This window comes from Ambystoma mexicanum, chromosome 8 (assembly GCF_040938575.1).
Source record: "Ambystoma mexicanum isolate Mex_15411 chromosome 8, UKY_AmexF1_1, whole genome shotgun sequence".
Lineage (NCBI taxonomy): Eukaryota > Metazoa > Chordata > Amphibia > Caudata > Ambystomatidae > Ambystoma > Ambystoma mexicanum.
Genome location: NC_090929.1, coordinates 79,393,252 through 79,412,328, shown reverse-complemented (window position 1 = coordinate 79,412,328; position 19,077 = coordinate 79,393,252). Strand labels below are relative to the sequence as shown.

At 47.9% G+C, this 19,077-nt stretch overlaps 1 protein-coding gene across 2 annotated transcripts in view; it reads left to right on the top strand.

The window, feature by feature from the left end:
• Positions 1 to 19,077, top strand: part of RALGDS (ral guanine nucleotide dissociation stimulator) — a 553,913-nt gene that overhangs the window by 215,304 nt on the left and 319,532 nt on the right. The window contains exon 1 of one of the 2 annotated variants that reach the window (XM_069609325.1): positions 14,488 to 14,974. The exons of the other annotated variant lie outside the window; for it this stretch is intronic. Within the exon in view, the coding sequence (XP_069465426.1) occupies positions 14,879 to 14,974 (96 nt within the window). The 5' untranslated portion in view covers positions 14,488 to 14,878. Of the gene's footprint in view, positions 1 to 14,487; positions 14,975 to 19,077 lie in introns of those variants that run through there. 2 annotated transcript variants of the gene reach the window in all.

Genomic DNA, 19,077 nt, shown 5'->3' with positions numbered 1-19,077 from the left:
TGTTCTATATAAAGCGCTTAAGCGTGAGTGCTATATAATAAGACATCATTACCATTTGGCCATGGATGTCTGCTTGCATACGCACTGATCTTAATGATACATATGGCAATCCTTTCCTGTATGAAATGTACATCACATTATATTGATATCGTAACCGTATTATTCGTAGTGTACGTAGTGTACAATGTTATGTGAGGCCACTTCTTGTTTTGTCAAGGGGTGAAAGGTCGTGTTCCATCGCTTCACGTGAAATCACTTAGGGGTGGGGTCAAATGACATCACTTCCTGTGGTGTCATCAGGAGTCAAGGGTCGTGTGATGTCACTTCCACTGCCCCTGGCATTTTGGTGAAATGACATCCCTGCACTTCTAGTAGACCAGCAGTGACCCCCCCCCATCATAAAGGTGAAACTGGTACAGCCCAACAGGTGAACCTCCACCTCTAGGAGGGGTACGAGCTGGTACAAAGCAGCACAAGCAATAGTACTAGGGTACCAAAATGAAAGAATGCCCAGCCAAGTTATATAAAGTAGGGTATTTTATATATACAAAGAATACAACCACAGTAATCAAAAACAATGGACCCCACCCTTGCAAGAGAAGATGACACATAATATAAAGACTCTGTAATGAAAGAGGGCCCTTCGAGTCTGAAAACAGGGGTCCACAGGCAATAATTGAATCACCAATGACAAGTTTACTGAAGATGATTTTTCGGTTGGAGCAAAGGCATGCGATGGGTGAGCCAGAGGCACGAAGGCTCGACAGTGGTTTGAAGAGCAGTGAGTGTCAAAGGCAGCTACGGGTGCTTGCAGCAGGTCAAAAAAAGTCGTAGCAATTGAGCCGGCTTGAAAACGAATCGAAGTTGGCAAACAGTGCTCAGAAGTGGATCTTGGCTTCTGGTTGCTGGGGGACACCATCTAGGGTCTGCAGTGGCATGGTGGGTCCTTGCTCTGTACTTCCCAGCCAGGATGCTTTCCAGAGATCACTTGCAAGGGCTGCCGCTGCCAGCGAGCAGGTCCTGGATAACAGTGGTCTCAGCTGCAGTAAGCCTTGTCCAGTCAGCCGGTCACCCCAAATGTTCCTCTGGGATGGTTGAGGGGAGGGTATTCCTTCCTTCTTGGCACCTTTGTCTTGACCTCTATGGCAGAGTACTTTGTAGAAATTTCTCGCCATAGCTTAAACAGAGCAATTGTAAAAGATATTTCATGGTTACTCAAGCAACGCCAGCAAAAGGAATTTGATCCAATGATGATCAGCGAGGGCACAAAAGAGCCGAAGTATCTATAATATAAATCTGCCAGCACTTTGCATAAAGGTAATAAATACCTTATAGATTCTATCAAGGACAATCGACAGGATGGAAATCCTTTAGGAATGTTATATCTCGGGCCTAATCCTGCGGGTTCATGCGAAGCAGCACACAGATCTCCTTAAGGTGAGGAGAAGGATATTTCAGTAGGTGCTCTTGTGCCTGTTTATATAAGAAGGTCATAGTAATATCCTGTAATGTATTCTTTCGCTTTACACACTCTATACCAGATTCATAGAAATCTCCCATCCATTTGCTTTCTCGATCAGCTCTTTCTTCAGTTTTTCGATTAAAGTACGATGGGTTATCCCCACACTTCTTTGCTGTTCTCTTTCATTTTTCAAACTGCCTAGTAAGGACCTAGCTCGCGTGCACTCAGTAGCACTTAGAATATCTGCCATTGACTTGTTCATCGGCCGATCCAACAAGATTAGCATTTTCAGATAGAATATTAATTGTTTTATCTTGGCCATTGTATAAAGGGAGGTGATGCCCAATTCAAGCCCAATGGTGTGAATACGAATACAATTCTGAAGCCCAATACTCTTCTCCAAAATGTCCCTTCTGATTTAGTTAGTGTAACAATTCGGTTAGCTGGTTCTGCTTCGATGCCATATAATAGTCCTGGGAATAAACACTGTCTATACACCAATCAGAGACCACCGTATGAGAAACCTCTGTGTTTGCTACCAAAAACCTCGTATTTTACCCATTCTTTGGAGGAAAGTAATGTTCCTATCTTTAACCTCCTGCAAGAGTGTTCCAATCAGAATTCCTAGGCTCACAATTCCTACCTATATCACGCAGCATGGCCTTAGTTTTGGTGGCATTAATCTTGACATTGGATTGTGTTCCTTTGAGTAGGACAACAGGGCGTCCAGCAGTCTCTTCATTCTTACCCAAGTACCACCCAACAGGACCACATCATCCACGTAGCCAAGCCATTGAACTGCTACGGAGTCATGTGATGTGGGCGTGACGTTTGGAGGAACGCCGCACCCACGCAAGTTGAATAAAGGGGCGTACTGTCAACGGCAGTTGCCGCCGGGAGCCCGTAACAGGCAGACGCGTGTGAAAGAACGTAACATTGGTGACGAGGACGCCGCTGAATGGGGGAAGGAGTGGTCATCCACGTAGCCGAGCCATTGAACATGTTTACCAGCAATTTTGGGGGGAAAGCGTTCACTTGCACCAAGGCCTTTGCTAAGTCTGAAATATAAAGATTAAATAGCGCTAGAATGCACCCCTGCTTAAGGCTGAGTTTGCAGGTATAGGCCGAGTTAGATTTCTATAGCTATCCCGATGTATTTGAACTGTTGCATTAGAGTAAAGTAAATAAATCTGCCTTCCGTAAACCCTGGGGAATGCCCTAATTGGTCAGTTTGACTCTTGACTTGTAAATTATGACATGAAGGGCTCCAGCAGATGAAGCTTGTAACGCGAGCGCAGCAAAGTGCACATTTAAAGCAGAGGAATACACTAGGGCATTAATAGCCGGCGATTATCACAAGACGGCCAGCTATGAGGGAGCTGAAACACTAATAGGCTGCTGAAAAGCTATACATTTTTCTTTCTCAGCAAGGGGCTGATGTGGAGGAACCGGTGTTGACAGGCAACCAGGTGATAATCAGTGGGCATTTAGTGTTTTAGCTCCCTGCTGGTAAGCCGTCTAGTGATAATTAACTGCTATTAACCCCAGGCTGTATTTGTCTCCATTACAATGTATGCGTCCCACAGGTGCCCCAGACTGTTTTCCGCTCTAAGCAAGAGGGCAGGGGGCCCAGCCATCATGTTGAAATGGGCCCCCACTACTTCTTCAGCCAGGTCTGTAAATGTGGCCACCCCACAGATGCTGTTCCACTTCTTGCCCCAGTGTTGCTTCAGACCCTGGAATGTGCACTTTTTTTTCTTCCTGTGCCAGACAGTGCTTTTTCAATTAATTTTTGGGTGACCTTGACCTGCTCCCTCACTGGCTCCCCTGCACCATTTTGACCTTCTCCCTCAATGACCCCTTCCACCACTGTGACCTTCTCAGTCACTGACACCCCGCCTACCCCCCCCCCCGCTGCCATCTTAACCTTCTTGAACACTGAAGCCTCCCATGATGGTGACCTTGTCCCCCTGACCCCTCCTATCTGCTTGCAGTGGCCTGTGGGACTACTGACTCTGTCCCATTTCTTGCTCCCGTCTCCGGACTTTATTGTGGTGAGCAAGGGTTCTATGTGATTTTAACAAGCCAAAACGTAAAGAATGGCATTTTATCGAACCCAAAATTATGAATAAAATACAGAATTTGTTTGTTTTGTTTGGGGGTCCCCCGAGCCCTCTGTTTCCCCATGTTTAAAACCCCACCCCACGTAACCCTTTACCCCCACACACATACATATTTAATTCTGTATTGTTTCGTTGTGTTTTATTCATTATAAATTAATTCATTCTTTTTTTATTAGGTATAGTTGCTGGATACCGTCAGCGGGTGACCCCCGCTTTATGCTTTTATGGGTAAGAGCAGCTTTGGCTGCAAGGCTGTCTTGGGTGCTCAGATTTAATAATCCCCCAAATCGGAGACTGGTAGAAAGAGGGGCCCAGAGAGAAGAAGGGAAAGGGCATAAGGGTAAGAGAGAAAAAGGAAGATAGATAGATAGATAGATAGATAGATAGATAGATAGATAGATAGATAGACCGCTATATACACACAGATAGGCAGGCAGATAGAAACATGAATAGACAGATTAGATAGAAACATAGATGGATGGACAGATTAGGTAGATAGAAAGACAGGTTAGATAAACAGATTAGATGGATAGAAACATAGATAGACAGACAGATAAGATAGCTAGAAATATAGATAGATAGACAGACAGACAGATAGATAGGAGGTAGGTAGATAGATACATGGATGGATGGATGGATGGATAGATAGATGGGTAGATAGATATAGATAGATAGATAGATAAATAGATATAGATAGGTAGATAGATAGATAGATAGATAGATAGATAGATAGATAGATAGATAGATAGATAGATAGATAGATAGATAGGTAGATAGATAGATAGGTAGATATATTGGGTGTAAGTAAAGGCCGCCCGGAAACTGTCAGGTTTTTCGCATGTGGCCCTTTATTCAGGTCTGGGGGTCGAAGGTTGCTTTCTCTGGGTCGTTGCCACATCCTAACAACACTTCCAAATATGTCTGCATTTGCATTTGGGGTAATTTCCTTTTTTTTTTGCTTTCCCAAAAGGCGTCAGACATGACCGCTACGAGTCATTTTAAACACATCTGGGAATGTCAGAATACCTCACCAAAAAACTACAGTGAATACAGAAGGCGGCAGCAAGAAAACTCCTCAGACTCACTAGGGGAGAAGGCCTAACCCCGGCAGTGAGAACGCTACATTGGCTACCAGTCAAAAAAGGAATGTTCTTCAGAAAACTGTGCATAACCCACAGAGCAATCCACGGCCAGGAAGCGGAATTCAGACAGGGAAAAATCTCCATCCATAGCCCCTACCGAACTCTAAGGTCCAGCAACGACATTCACCTCGAACCAGAAGGCGACGCAAAGCAGACATTTGGTGGATCAGCTTTCTCCTCCATGACGGCAAAACTTTGGAATTCACTCCCAAAGGAACGACGAGCAGAAGATCACCGAAAATACAGGAAACTGCTAAAGAAACGACTCTAACTCACCGAGCTAAACAGGAAAAACTGTAGAAGAGGAACAACCAACACAAGAGGAAACTCCCAAATTAACCCAAACGCTTATGATTCAAAACGTGGACACCCAATGGAACAAAACAATGAACGCAAACCACCATGCCAGAATATGTTCCCTGCCAGACCAACTGAACCAATGCAGTGAAAGGCACAAATGACGCCCATCCCTAACCCTACTAAAAATGTTTCCAATATCCTACTTACTCGCCCTCAGACACTAAACTATACACAGCCATGCCTCTACCACAGCAGAAACATAGAACCACCACAAACTGCACACACTCTGCAAAAAACGAAACCTTATACACACAAACCATCCCACACACACACAAATACACCTCCACCAGCTACACACAAACACAGCACACAGTGACAGGTTTTTCTGAACTGAAACTACCAACAGCACATCAACCCTCTCTAGCACTCTACCTCTCGGCCCCACTAACTAACTTCCCTCCATCCTCCAAGCCATTCTCCTTTTCAGATGCACCAGAGTGCCTGGAGACCATGACAATGGCAGCAGTGTGCGCTAGAAATCACGTCTTACAGGCACAGGTATTAAACACCAGAGTGCTACATCAGGTTACACACATCCAAATCAGAGTGAAACCTCAGGCTACACCCACACTTATCAGGTTCAAGTGTTAGAAATCTAGGTGGTAACTTGGGTGGCTCATGTGTTGAATGCCTGGGTAAGAGAAATCAGGGATGTAACTCAGGTTGCACACATCTTGCAATTTTGGGAATTACTAATCCGATTTCTACTGTGGATTACACACATACTTCAGGTTGCAAACATACAAAATGGTCAAGTATTGGATATGAAACCTAGAGCTCAAGTTATCCACATCGAACCGGTTGGGGAATTCGAATCAGGGAGCACCCTTGGGAACAAGGGGTTTCAATTGTTACTGCATAGATGCCAACATTATTTGTTCTGTTCGGAAGATGCTATACCAAGCCTGTTTTTCTTTGCATTGTGGGACTTGGAGTCCTGGATTTCCCCATCATAGATCCAGTGGCATGAGACCTTCATGAGCATGCTTGAGAAGGTAGTACCCCACTTCTGCCAGCCAGGATGGACGGCCGCCGCTGGCCTTGACACGCACCTGCACTCCTGGCACTGCGATGGATTTCCCTCTGCTAGAGGGAATCTCCCAAATTTTCGGAACTTTTAGGAGCGCTAGTGCATGGACTGTGCCATGAAAGTCAGATCTGCTAAACAGTCTCACTTTGCGACTGCGCTCTGTGTTATACCAACTGCGTCCGTGAGCTTTTACCAGCCATTATGTGTATAACTGAACTTAACATATATATGACAACCCAAGTAGACTTTCTGCTGGGCATTGTGACATGCCAGCAGAGGACACAGAGTGCATGACCTACATGTTTGCACAGAAGGAAATATGCACGTGAAGAAGCGGAATAACAGTTCTCATGTAGGTTCCCAATTGTACCTAAGGGAACTCCATATCATAGCGGTCTACTGACACCTCTCACCTTATTCATTCAGTATTAAAGAGTGAGGGAAAAGTATGGTGTGGACTTATTTTTATTTATTTAATTAATTCATTGGTTTTTTTTTGTATCACGCTTAATACTCGAGTTCGGTTTCTAAGTGCGGATCTGTGATTCAAACCTGTGTTGCTCTGCGTGGTCTTGTTTCTAAATCCAGCACGTTGCCCCTGTGCTATCCTCCGCTCACTTACACATAGTCTTCTGAAACTAAATTCATGTTAGCAGCAATGGGCCTACGCCTTTAGAAAGTGCCCCAGCCGATGTGTTCATTCACAAAGTACAAGCCGGCTTTCGTGCGCTAGCCATCTACACACAGGACGGTACCTCCCTGGCCTGAAGAGGAAGGTGTCTTCCAAAGGATTTCGTCCTAGCGTGTGCAGATGTATTTTCAATTTCACATTGGCCTCTTTTAGGAGAGCTCCAAGGGGGTCTATGCCGCTCAATGGGGAATTCACACTAGAGGAGGTAATTACTGGAATCTAGATGTCAGACAGTGAAATGGGGGTGGGGGAGAGACAGTGCAACCGGAGAATCCACACTGAGGAGGAGCGCAGCCATCTTGGATATGCTTTGGACTCACTTCCTTCCTAAGACCCTCATAACTTCCTGCTCACAAGGCACTCGGCCCTGGCATCAGAAGGCAAACCTATAGTTACAGCAGCATGGATCGTCTCCTCAAAGAAGTCTTGGAATAGACCCATTTGCACTAATTAAGAGGAATGGGGGCACATAAGGGTGTGTGCCCCCATTCCTCTTAATTACATCATGTTTGACTCATCGTGACGACTCATCTTTGAATCATTGTGACGACTCATCTTTGAATCATCGTGAGGACTCACCTTTGAATCATCGTGAGGACTCAACTTTGAATCATCATGAGGGCTCATCTTTGAATCATCATGAGGGCTCATCTTTGAATCATCGTGAGGACTCCTCTTTAAATCATCTTGAGGACTCACCTTTGAATCATCATGAGGACTCACCTTTGAATAATTGTGAGGACCCACCTTTGAATCATTGTGAGGACTCATCTCTCATCTTTGTATCATCGTGAGGACTCACCTTTGAATCATTGTGAGGACTCATCTTTGAATCATCGTGAGGACTCACCTTTGTATCATCGTGAGGACTCATCTTTGTTTCATTGTGGGGACTCATCTTTGAATCATCGTGAGGACTCATCTTTGAATCATCGTGAGGACTCATCTTTGTATCATCATGAGGACTCATCTTTGAATCAGCGTGAGGACTCAGATGACTCATCTTTGAATCATCATGAGGACTCATCTTTCAATCATCTTGGATGAACCATCTTGAAGAGGATTTTGCTGGAACCTTTCTGGGGGTAAAGTCTGAACAAGGACACCAACCATTTGGTATAAGGTAAGGATTTCCAAGGAGGGTGCAGACCTTCCATGTTACTCCTTCAGGGGAATATTTGAACCAACCTACTGTTGTACAAGGCTTGACTGCTGCTGGAACACTGACACCGACGACTTTGCCTGATGAAGTGGCAAACCTGCATGTGTTCTTGCCAGCCTTCCTGGCTGAGAAGGGCAGAAGATAGACCCAATGTCGTGTAACGGTTTGTTGAGAAGCCGCCCTCAACACGGGGAGTCCCTTCCTTCCCCACTGAAGTGGTTATGTAACAAACTGTTTAACAGATTCTTGTTTTTAGCCCTATCTCAGACACATATCATGCCCCTTAGATCCCTCTCCCCTGAGCTAACAATGAGTCAAGAACCAGGCCGGTGTACGGGAAATATATTGGTATTTATTTAAATTAAAAATAATAGAAATTAGCATGAAAATGTAAAAAAAAAATTATCCGTTGCACAACACAATCAACTTCTCTCAGCATGAATAGAACACAAAAGTGAATTAAAAAGAACACAATAACAATTGTACACTTTCTGCCAATTTCATTTCACGAAATAATTGCACTGATCAATAATATAATTTCGCCCAAACCTTTGGTTTAGAATAAACACGGGGGGATTTATCGCTTTGTTTTTCAGACCCCCCGCCCTTGCTTTGGTCTATGTTGGGAAGTCAGAAAGAAAAAGTTGAAAGCTTTGGGGAATTTTGGATTTGATACCCCCTCTTACTGAAAGGCCTGTGTTGGGGAAGCTGGATAAAGTGGTTGGACTAATTTAAGAACAAAGACACCCCTCTTCCTTATAGAAGTCAGCTGGACAATAAGGATTACCCAATTAAATTATAGGCTGTAGATTTCAGTGCACACTGGGAAGTGAGCTTTGTTAATTTCAAAATTTAACAAAATTCACCCTGTAATGTTCTGCCAAATGGGGAATGAATTAAATTAATATGTTTGGTTAAATAGGCTAAGGATCTACACAGTTCTGACCCCCCCACTAAAAAAGGGAATAGATTAAAGGCAATCAGATACCCCCACCTTTTGGTTTCCCAGGGCTTAGTTCTACTTACATAGCAAGCCTCTATTTAAGGTTCAGGAAAGCCAGCTGCATCTCAGGACACTCTGCAAAGATAGGGCAGGGTCTGTTCACTCTACTCTCAAAGATGGTCTCCCGCTCTCCACCATAAGACCCAGTCAGCTTTGAGGCCTTCCTAGAAATAGACGGCTCCACCCAGATGCACTCTCAGCAGTCTCCTCTGGTGTCTCCTTACAGCTGTCAGATGGTAAGTTTCAGCAGCCTTCCTGATGTACTGTCTCTTTTCTCTGCCTTCCTATCTTTCTCCTTTTTCTGTCTCCCTGTTTTTTGTGTGTGTCTGATTTTTGTGTGTCCTCTGTCCTAGTGCAGCCCCCCTTATATAGCAGAAATGACATCACCAATTTAACAATTGTGGGGAAATACCCTGCAATAGTCCCTGCCACTAGGATTGTACAGTTACCCTTCTCTCTCTGCCCCAACCAAGCCTCCAATTAGAATTGGTTTAGGGGTCTGGAGCAACATATGTCTTTTCCCATTTGTCATCATCCTTTGTTCTCCTTTCAACTTTTTGGCAAAAACTAGTTTTGTTTCACAACTTCAAAATTTTGCTAGCAACTGCATAGACCAAGCATATTTTCTGTCTCTGCTAATAATGGGGAACTAGATAAGCCGACCACCAAATTGTGTATGATGTAGCACTGTCATGTGGCACATTTCTGCCGTTTGCATAAAAAGCACAACAGTTATGAATATGTAAGTTATTAAGCATATCCCTAATTACATTTTCCACCTGCTCACCAACTCTCACATTTGGAACATGTAAAGATCAGTCAGAAACCTAGACTAACTGGCCATTACAGTTCCCAGAGTCACAGGTAGATGCACTTTATATCCCCAAAATCACCTAGAAATTACATAGGAAATGGTACAAAAATTAAATCAATCCACATTATGGTTGCTGAAAAATAGGCCTAAATGATAATAGTCCTTTTAACTTAATTGTGAATCTTCCTGTGGGACAAATGGCAATTTCTGCTTCCGGCCATTTGTTTTCACTGGGTAAGCCTGTACCTTAATCAGTCTCTTTTGTGTTTAGTTTAGTTTAGTTTCTTTATTCGTACCGTGCGCCGAACCCTGGGATAACCGGGCGCCGGAGACTTAGAGACAGTTACAGCATGGCAAAAATATACAATACAGACTGTGAAATAACAACAATAAGTGTAGTAGACCGGGTTACAAGATGGTCGACAAGGACATGCGGAGAAGAAGTACATTAAGCAGAATTTTTGTTGGAAAGCCATGTTTTTGTTTTGGCTCTAAAAGTCCAAAAGGAGGGTTCTGCTCTAAGGTTTAGTGGCATAGTGTCCCATAGTTTGGCAGCTAGGACCGGGAAGCTGGCGCCACCTGCTTTTTTTAGGGAGAATTTGGGAATGGAAAGGCAATGTGAGTATGGTGTTCTAGTTGGTCTAGTTGATGTGTGATTGTGGAACTTGTCTGCCAGGTATTTGGGTGCGTCATTGGAGCGGCATTTATGGACGATGACGAGGGATCTGAGAGTGATTCTGTCTCGTACAGGGAGCCAGTGAACATCTTGCCTGATGCTGGAGATGTGGGCATGTCGTGGGATACTGAGGGCGGCTCTGAGGGCATTATTTTGAAGCACCTGTAGTTTGTTCAGGTTGCGTTCTGACGTGCCGAGAAAGAGGGTATTGCAGTAGTCAATTTCTGAGAGCACTAGCGCTCTGGCTAGTGTAATGTAGCTGGAAGGAGATAGGAAAGGTTTGCAGGCGTTGATAAGCTTATTTGTATAAGCCGTGGATGAGGCTGTGGCATTCACCTGTCTTTTGAGCGAGAGAGTAGAGTCTAGATAAACCCCAAGGGTTTTAATTTCTTTGGCTACTGATGGACGCGTAACGGGGGTCTAGTTTGTTTAGCCGTGGTTGGGAGCCGACAAGAAGAAGCTCAGTTTTCTTGTCGTTGAGGCATAGACCGTGCTCTGCCATCCAGGCTTGGATCTCCAAACATAGGTTGTTGATTCTGGTGGAGTCCTCATCGTAGCACCCTGATAGGGTGATGAGAACCTGGGTATCGTCAGCATAGTTTGTGTATGTGACACCATCTAGGCGATCAAACAATAGCTTAGTGAAGATATTGTATAGGGTCGGCGAGACACACGAGCCTTGAGGGACGCCACAGGTGATGGGGACAGGGAGTGCTGAGGCCCCCGGGGAGAGGAAAACCCGTGGTTCGGTTGGCTAGGAAGGACTGGATCCAGGCAGTCGCCTGGTTAGAGAAGACCGCTGAGGTCATCAGATGTTCCGTGAGGATCTGATGGTCGACGAGGTCGAAGGCTGCTGATAGATCTAGCAGTAAGAGAATGCCTAGATTACCCTTGTCCTTTGCCTCGTCCATCTGGATTTTTAGGTCCAGTAGGGCTGACTCTGTTCCGTGCCTTGGCCTGAAGCCGGATTGTCTGAGACCCAGGAGGTTGTTGTCTTCCAGATGCTTCTGTATTTGCAGGTAGGCCATTCTGTCTAAGATCTTTAGGATGTAGGGAACGGTGGTGATTGGCCTGTAGTTGGTTGGGTTATTGGGGTCGAGATTAGGTTTTTTTTAGTAGGGGCATGACCCAGGCCTCCTTGAGGCTGCTAGGCACTGAACTTGATTTGAAGGATGCGTTGATAAGAGCTGTTATGAAGGGCGCCAGAATGTTGGCGCCTTCTTGGATGATGGGAGCTGGGCATGAGTCCCCTTGGCATCTGGAGGGTTTGAGGCCCTTAATGATGCTTTCGACTTCCTTAGTGGATACTGGTGAGAAGGAGAAGGGGGGGGCAAGTGGATGTTTTGGGAGTGGTGGACGGTGGATGGTTTGTTTTTTTGGATAGGCTATGTTTTTTCTGTTCGATTTTGGATTGTAACATGGTGATTTTCTCTGCTAGGGCTTTTTGAATCCTCTCACACCACTCTGCATCTTTCACGCAGGTTTCTGCCAGTGTGGGGAGGATTCAAGTTCCCTGAGGATATTGAAAAGCTCTTTTGTTTTGGATTTGGCGCTCTCAATTCTGTTTTCATATGTCTCTTTTTTGGCCTTGAGGATGGCAGTTTTGTAGGTGGTGGCTGCTATCGAGAGTTGTGTTTTGTTGGATAGGTTGGGCGTTTTTCTCCAGGTGGCTTCTGCGGCTCGTTTGGAGTTTCGGAGGATTTTTAGCTCTGGTGTGAACCATTTGTTCATGTGGGCTGCCGGTTTGGCTTTGGTGAGTTTGAGTGGAGCGATGGTGTCTACTGCTGATTCTAACGTTTTGTTGTAGAGGTCAGCAAGTTTCTCTGCATCTAGGTTAACGTAGTTTGTGGGGGTAAGGATATTGTCTATAAGTGGGCGGAGGTTTTGTAAGGTAATGTTGCGGTTATTTCTGGTGAGGATTTGAGGGATGATGGGGGTTGGAGTGTTTGGTTGTGATTTCCCTTGGATGGAGAAGGAAATGGCATGGTGGTCAGACCATGCAGTTTTCTCGTTTTTTGTGATGGCCGTAGAGCAGTTGAGATCTGCTAGCCAGTACAGGGTCCTGCCTTTGTTGTGGGTAGGGTATGTGATTCTGAGCTCGAACCCTAGTTGGGAGACGGTGCTTTCCAGGGAGAGCGCATTGGCATTGTTTGGGTCGCCGAGACCGAGGTTGAGGTCGCTAAGTAGGATAATTTGAGATCCTGTGTTGTAAGCTTGCTCTTAGAAGTAGGTTCCCCCATGTTCACACATATTAGTCGTGCTCCAGCCAAGGGTGACTTTCATTGAAGTCCCTTCTTTCAGAGCCAGCAGGTCTGGTGAACACTGAATTTCCACACCTCTGGCAGCACATTTTTACTGCGGGTGGTCTTTAGATAGGAGATGTGACATCCAGGCTGAAATTGGGAGTTTTCCTTTATGAAGTTTTGACCACATCCAAAGGGTTTGCTTTGGCCTGACATTTCCATGAAGACAAAGTGGCTCTTCAAATGTCACTGGAGGTTTGTACGTGAAACATAATATGCATTGATTTTGTCAACTCACACATCATGTTTTGTTTTCCTGACATTTTCCTGTGAGCAGTGATATTTTTTTCAGTTTTATTTTTTTCAAACCGTTTTTATTTGCACACACAAGTGCAGGCCGTTTTTGTTTTCAATGTTTAAAATCTTGCTATTTATGTTAAAGAGGCTTCGGTTAGGGGGCTTGAAATGCACCCCACAGTCTCCCAGCACCCCAAGGATCAATTGAAGCTTTCTTTGGCTCTCTCAGCCATTTTGAACTGATTTCTGCCACTGCAAGCACTCTGAATGCCCTTGAGCTGCTCCCGAGACTTGGCTGAGCTGCCTTTGACACTCTACAATTTAAGCCACTTCGAGCACGTTTGCGGTGTGGCGATCTGAATATTGGCTGCCATCTCAAGCTTCTTGAAGTCCCGAGCCACATTGTGCCACAGGACCCAGTCGAGCCAGCTCGCCGCCCAAGTTGAATTGCTGAGTTTACGCATCGAGTCACCGTAGAGATTTCAAACCACCAGGATCCGCACCTCTCTGATTGCTCCAACCATCTTCGATCTTCAAGCAGTTGCCGCTGGTTGAGTTGCAACGTGTTGCTGAGTCCCCCCAAAGCAGCTTGACCGGCTTGATCCCAACTAGACCCATAGTAGGACATCCAGAAGCCCAGCTGGACATGTCGCCCTCCTGAAACAAGACATTAAGGCAGCTACAGCGGGTCTGACCTTTTGGCTTGTTCTATATATAGCGCCCAGTGACATTTAAATACCCCGCTCTTTACCTGAAGATGACATGTCCTTGAACGTGGACTTGCCACACAGACTATGTGCCCGCAGGCCCCTGTACTTCATGACACAGCGTGGCCTCTCCCCCAAAGTCTGCATGCTCTGTGCATTGCATTACAAGGGTGGGTTGTCAGTGTTTTCAATTGTTTGTCCTTTTAGCGTAGTTTGTTTAATTGTGGTCCCTATCTTACTATTTGATTGGATGCGTCCATGCTGGCGCCGACCCTTTTGTGGAGCGTGCCCTGCCCCCAGCCCTGCTCTAGCTTAGAGGGGTACAGAAGGATGTGCCAGTTTCACCCTCATGACTGGGATCACTGCTGATTTAGTAGTGGTGTGTGGCGGAGCAGGAGTTGCCCATCCCCTGCACCCCTACAGAGCAGTAGTCGTTTTGCCAGAAGGCCACGGTTGAAAAGGAGGAGTTGAGTCACAACATCGGACACGTTGCAACGTGCATTATACAAGAGTTTTTTTTAAAAAAAGTCATGAATACGAAAAGTATCCCAAGCCGTTTTAAAGGAGGACTCAACTGAGTTGGACCCTGGTAAAGTGCTGTGCACGGGGCTGGGAGGCTGCTGGCAGAGGGGGTGCCGCCGCCGGCGCCACGCTGCTCGGGCGAGGGTGCCCCCACCCTGCCAGTCTGCCTGGGCTACGTGCTGCATGCGTGTTGTGGCAGGCCGCCGCCTCGCAGACATATCATGCAGCCTGTATTCTAGTCACACACCACACTCACACACGCTCCCAGGAAGTGCCCGGGTGCCCCCTCCTCCCGCGCTGTGGAGCCGGGACCCCTGCTGAGCGCCAGCGTGTGCCCAGGATACGGTGGGAGAGAGCTGCGCCCCTGGCCCCTTGGATATGACAACACTTAATGGAGTGATGTCTACGGCGCAGCCCCCCAGCTCTTTCTGGGTGTAACGGCTTCCCCCGAGCCCCAGGAGCGATTGGCCCCCTGAAACATGGCATCCTCCCCGGACCCCGTAAGGGGGGATTAGGGAGGGCTCCTTCGGCCAGGCTGGCAGGTCCGCGTGCAGAGGGGGGGCTTTCCTGCCATACACGAGGAGGAGGAGGAGGGGGGCTAATCTGGACCAGAGGCGCGGAGAGAGAGAGCCGAGCGGTGCCCAAGATGGAAGCGAAGCCGCTGCTGCACCTGCAGCGGGCACTCATGCAGCCCGTGCGGCTCTGCATGCTGGACGTGTCCCTGACGCTGCAGGACGAGCAGGTGGGTCGTGACCCCTCCCCCCCCCCATCACCCGCCACCGCAGGGGCGCCCCAGCGCACGCGCACCCGGGGGGACTGACCCGCACACATCCCGCTGCAGTGGGGCGGGGGCACAGCGACCACCCCCCATCCACACAGTCACTGCCGGGGGCAGCCCACCACACAGGGGCGCACGGCTGCGGCCTGGCACCGCGGGGGGCCCCAGACCCTGCAACAGGTCCCTGCAGCGGCGCTCCCGGGGGACAGACCCCTTCCCCTAGCGGGGGCGGGGCGGGGGGTTGGTATACCCACCATGGCCGCACGGAAGTCCTTCCTCACCCGCCACCACAGGGGCGCACCGCTCACGGCTGCAGACCGCGCACCCGCCGCGTGCCTCGCGCCCTGCAACAGGTCCCCGCAGCGCTGCAAGCCCTCCTCCTTACCCCACCACCATCGAGGGGGCCACACGACCCCTGGAGGCGCCCACCGGGTGTCCCAGACCCCGCAACAGGTCCCTGTGGCGGCGGCCTTGCTCTGGGGTCCCTGATACGTGTCATATGCCCGCTGTGACCTGAAGCGTGGGGGGAGAGGGGGGTGGTACTGTGCTATTACTAAATGTTTACATATCTAGAAGGTTGCTTATTCTCAGTCGCCAGAATCGAGTGGGGGCTGTTTTTTGTTTTTTTCTTCCATTCACTTTGGCGGGGGGGGGGGGGGTGTTTCCAGTTATGGCTTGTAAATAGTTAACCTGCTGCATTGATATTTCGGGGGAAGGGGGGATAGGGGGGGGTAGTGGAAAGGAAGCGGCCATTGAATATTGCCCGCGGCTTCCACCAGAAAGAAAATAGGGATTTTTCTGAATTGTGGGGGGAGGGGTGGCTTTTACCCCCGCTCCCCCCCCTCCCCCCATCTCTTGTCGTTCGAGTAGGATTGGGGTTGGGGTTGGGGGGGGGGGTCGGAATACAGCATAATCCGTGGCCCGTGGTTAACCCGGACTGCAATATTCAGTCATCTGCAAGGGGAGGGGGGCTGTGCGCGAGGAGAGAGGGTAAGTGGGGGAGTACCCTCTTTTTAACCCCTCCGGGGCTGCAGCGCCGCGAGAGCTGGAAGGCTGTCCTCGCTGCCGTGCCAGCTCTCCCGTTCTCAGCATATGTGTTTATATAGGAAGTGTCGAGAACAGCAAACATTTCCCTCGCTGTTGGGGGTGGGGGCTAGGCTGTGCGGGGGGGGGGGGGCGGGGAGCTGGCGAAATAAACGGCGGTGGCGTGTTATATGCAGGTAAAACGCCGATGGCGGGGTGCAGAGGGGAGGGACGGGGTGATGCTGTGCCTGGCTGTGTTTGCCGTGCCGTCAGTGCCAGTCACGGTGCCCGTCTCCACCTGTGGCTGCATGTTGTGGCCTGCCCAGCTTAGACAGGTGCTGAGGGCACTTCTGCATTTCTAACCACACCTGACAACCAGGTCAGCTCTTCACTCCAGGAGACTTGGAGAGAGCAGCAGGGGGCGGTGGGTGCCGCCTGCCAGTGCCATGCGCCACAGGAGGGCGGCCGGTTGAAGACCACACCGGTGCCACGGTTCAATCCGCCCAGGACACCTAAATGCGTGGGCCACCGTGCCAGATTACCTGACCACATGCACCGATGTGCTTTCCTCAGTCCGGATAGTACGGTGTGGGGTGGACCAGTGGGGCCCGGTGGCGTGCTTTAAACTGCAGGTGATGGGAGATGGCACTGTGGTGGTACTTGTGAATAAGGATCTGTGTACTGAACGTGTCGGTGGCATCTACCGATGGGCAGCAAGGAGCAGGTCTGATCCGTTCTCACACTTCGTCAAGTATCGGATTGGCTGGCATTTTCGCCTTTTTTGGGGGCTCCTGGTAGGGCGTGACCCGATGAAGCCATTGGTGAAGGCAATTGGTGGCATGCCGAATGCATTCCCGTGCAGCCCAGCTGGACACGGCTCCATTGCCGTGGCAACTCCTGAGTCCTGTACAGTCTATGAGGCAGATGAATACGTCATCCATAGTTTCTTCCCCTCCCCCAGCCTAATACCGCGCAGGTGTGAAACATTACTTACTAAGATAACTGTACCTCCCTTATCCCAGGCAGGCACAGCAGGAGATGGACACAGTCTTAAGCTGCAGTCGGCACAAGCAAAACAAACCAACGTTGTGACAATACATGTGCACGCATTGGACACAAAGCAAACACGAAGAACGCAAGCACCAGGTCACTCGTTCATTTATACGTGAAGAATGTTAACATGACATCCATAAGACATGAAGAACACTAACGGGAGCAATGTATAAGCTGAATGCCAAAATGAACAAATATAGCTCACTAACATAGAAATGCAATAGTAATGGGCAGCCATCTTTTCCAAAATGGAAGCCACAGCATGCTTCTCATTAAACAAAAGTACTCAAGGATTCATGAGAACTAAAAATTCAGAAAATAACAACATACAGATCCGCGCTGAGCAGAGACAGTAGCTAGAAACCCAAGCCAAGGTTACCATGAATCGGGGATAATAGGAACGTTGCAGTTAAAGCACAATATCATTCCCAAGATGCAAGCCATGTATTCTCAGATTAATTAACAGTACAATTAACCTTTCTAGGCCGTGTCCAGCACAACTAAGCACAACTATAAGCCAAAAGACTCTATGAAGAAGAACACAAGAGTGTCCTCAGTGGAAAGAGAAAACATAACACTTGCACCCATATTAGCTAAAATCCTACTATATGCAGGTTGAAATAATTCCAAACACGGTCCCATCACACGTGACCCACAATTGAAGAACACTGTCTATTCATTAGCAATGCACCCAGCTAGGACACTTGCTTTACTCCTTACAGATACGCTCAGAAACGAGACGCCGCACAAGGCCAGATAGAAAGCGATCACCCTGGCTCATGGCACAAAGCACCCCATGTGCCCCTCTCCCCCTACTCCTGTCTGGCTCATGTCTTGACGACCTGTCGGTTGTCCAATGTTGGTTAGGAAGAAGCCAACCAATGAAAATCTCCAATGTTACACCAACCATGAAGCACGGTGCCAGACAATTCCATATTGAACAGATGATGTTTTTTACTGTTATCAATTTAGAGGTGGTCTTGGGAGGAGCCATCAGACAACCATTACCCAATCGGAAAGGTAACCCTTATAGAATGCATATGTAGTCATCACTATTAACCGAACCACATAGGTTTTGGTAACTAAGAATACAGTACGATGTTGGTTATTACTAATATTGAATATATGAACAGCTGCTTTTGATAAGCATGCTGTGACTGTTATGCTCGTATGTTGTCCCTGCTTTACTTTGATGTTGATAAAGCTGCGTTTTTGGCTACTTCCGTTATTGAGTCCATTTCATCCGGCTCCAGAACCTCCATGTAATTTGGGACTTTGCAGGCCGTCTTAAAATGATGACTGTATGCCCGGGCGCTGCAGTGGTAAACTCTGGCTGGGTATGAATAAGGGGCGGGATGATGTGTTGATGTTATGTCAGGCCCAGAAATAAGTGTGCGTGCCGGGGTGGTGCAGAGCACCCGATTGCACGTGTCACTCTGGTGCTATACTTGCGAGCACGAGTAGCAGCATTCATTGGAATTCCTTTTTGATTTTATAGCTTAAAGGGCAAATCTAGGTCAACAGCAGCAGAGCGCTTTACAAGGGGCATGTGTGAGCATTGGGCTTGGCATTTTACAGGGTAGCGCAGTGCTGCTGGTGGAGGGAGGGTGCCAGCATAGACTTGGCATTTTACACTGTATCGCAGTGCTGCTGGTGGAGAGAGGAAGTCAGCACAGATGTGGCATTTTAGACTGTAGCACAGTGGTGCTGGTAAGGGAGGGTGCCAGCATAGGCTTGGCATTTTAGACTGTAGCGCAGTGCTGCTGGTAAGGGAGGGTGCCAGCATGGGCTTGGCATTTTACACTGTATCGCAGTGCTGCTGGTGGGGAGAGGAAGTCAGCACAGATGTGGCATTTTAGACTGTAGCACAGTGCTGCTGGTAAGGGAGGGTGCCAGCATAGGCTTGGCATTTTAGACTGTATCGCAGTGCTGCTGGTAAGGGAGGGTGCCAGCATAGGCTTGGCATTTTACACAATAGTGCAGTGCTGCTG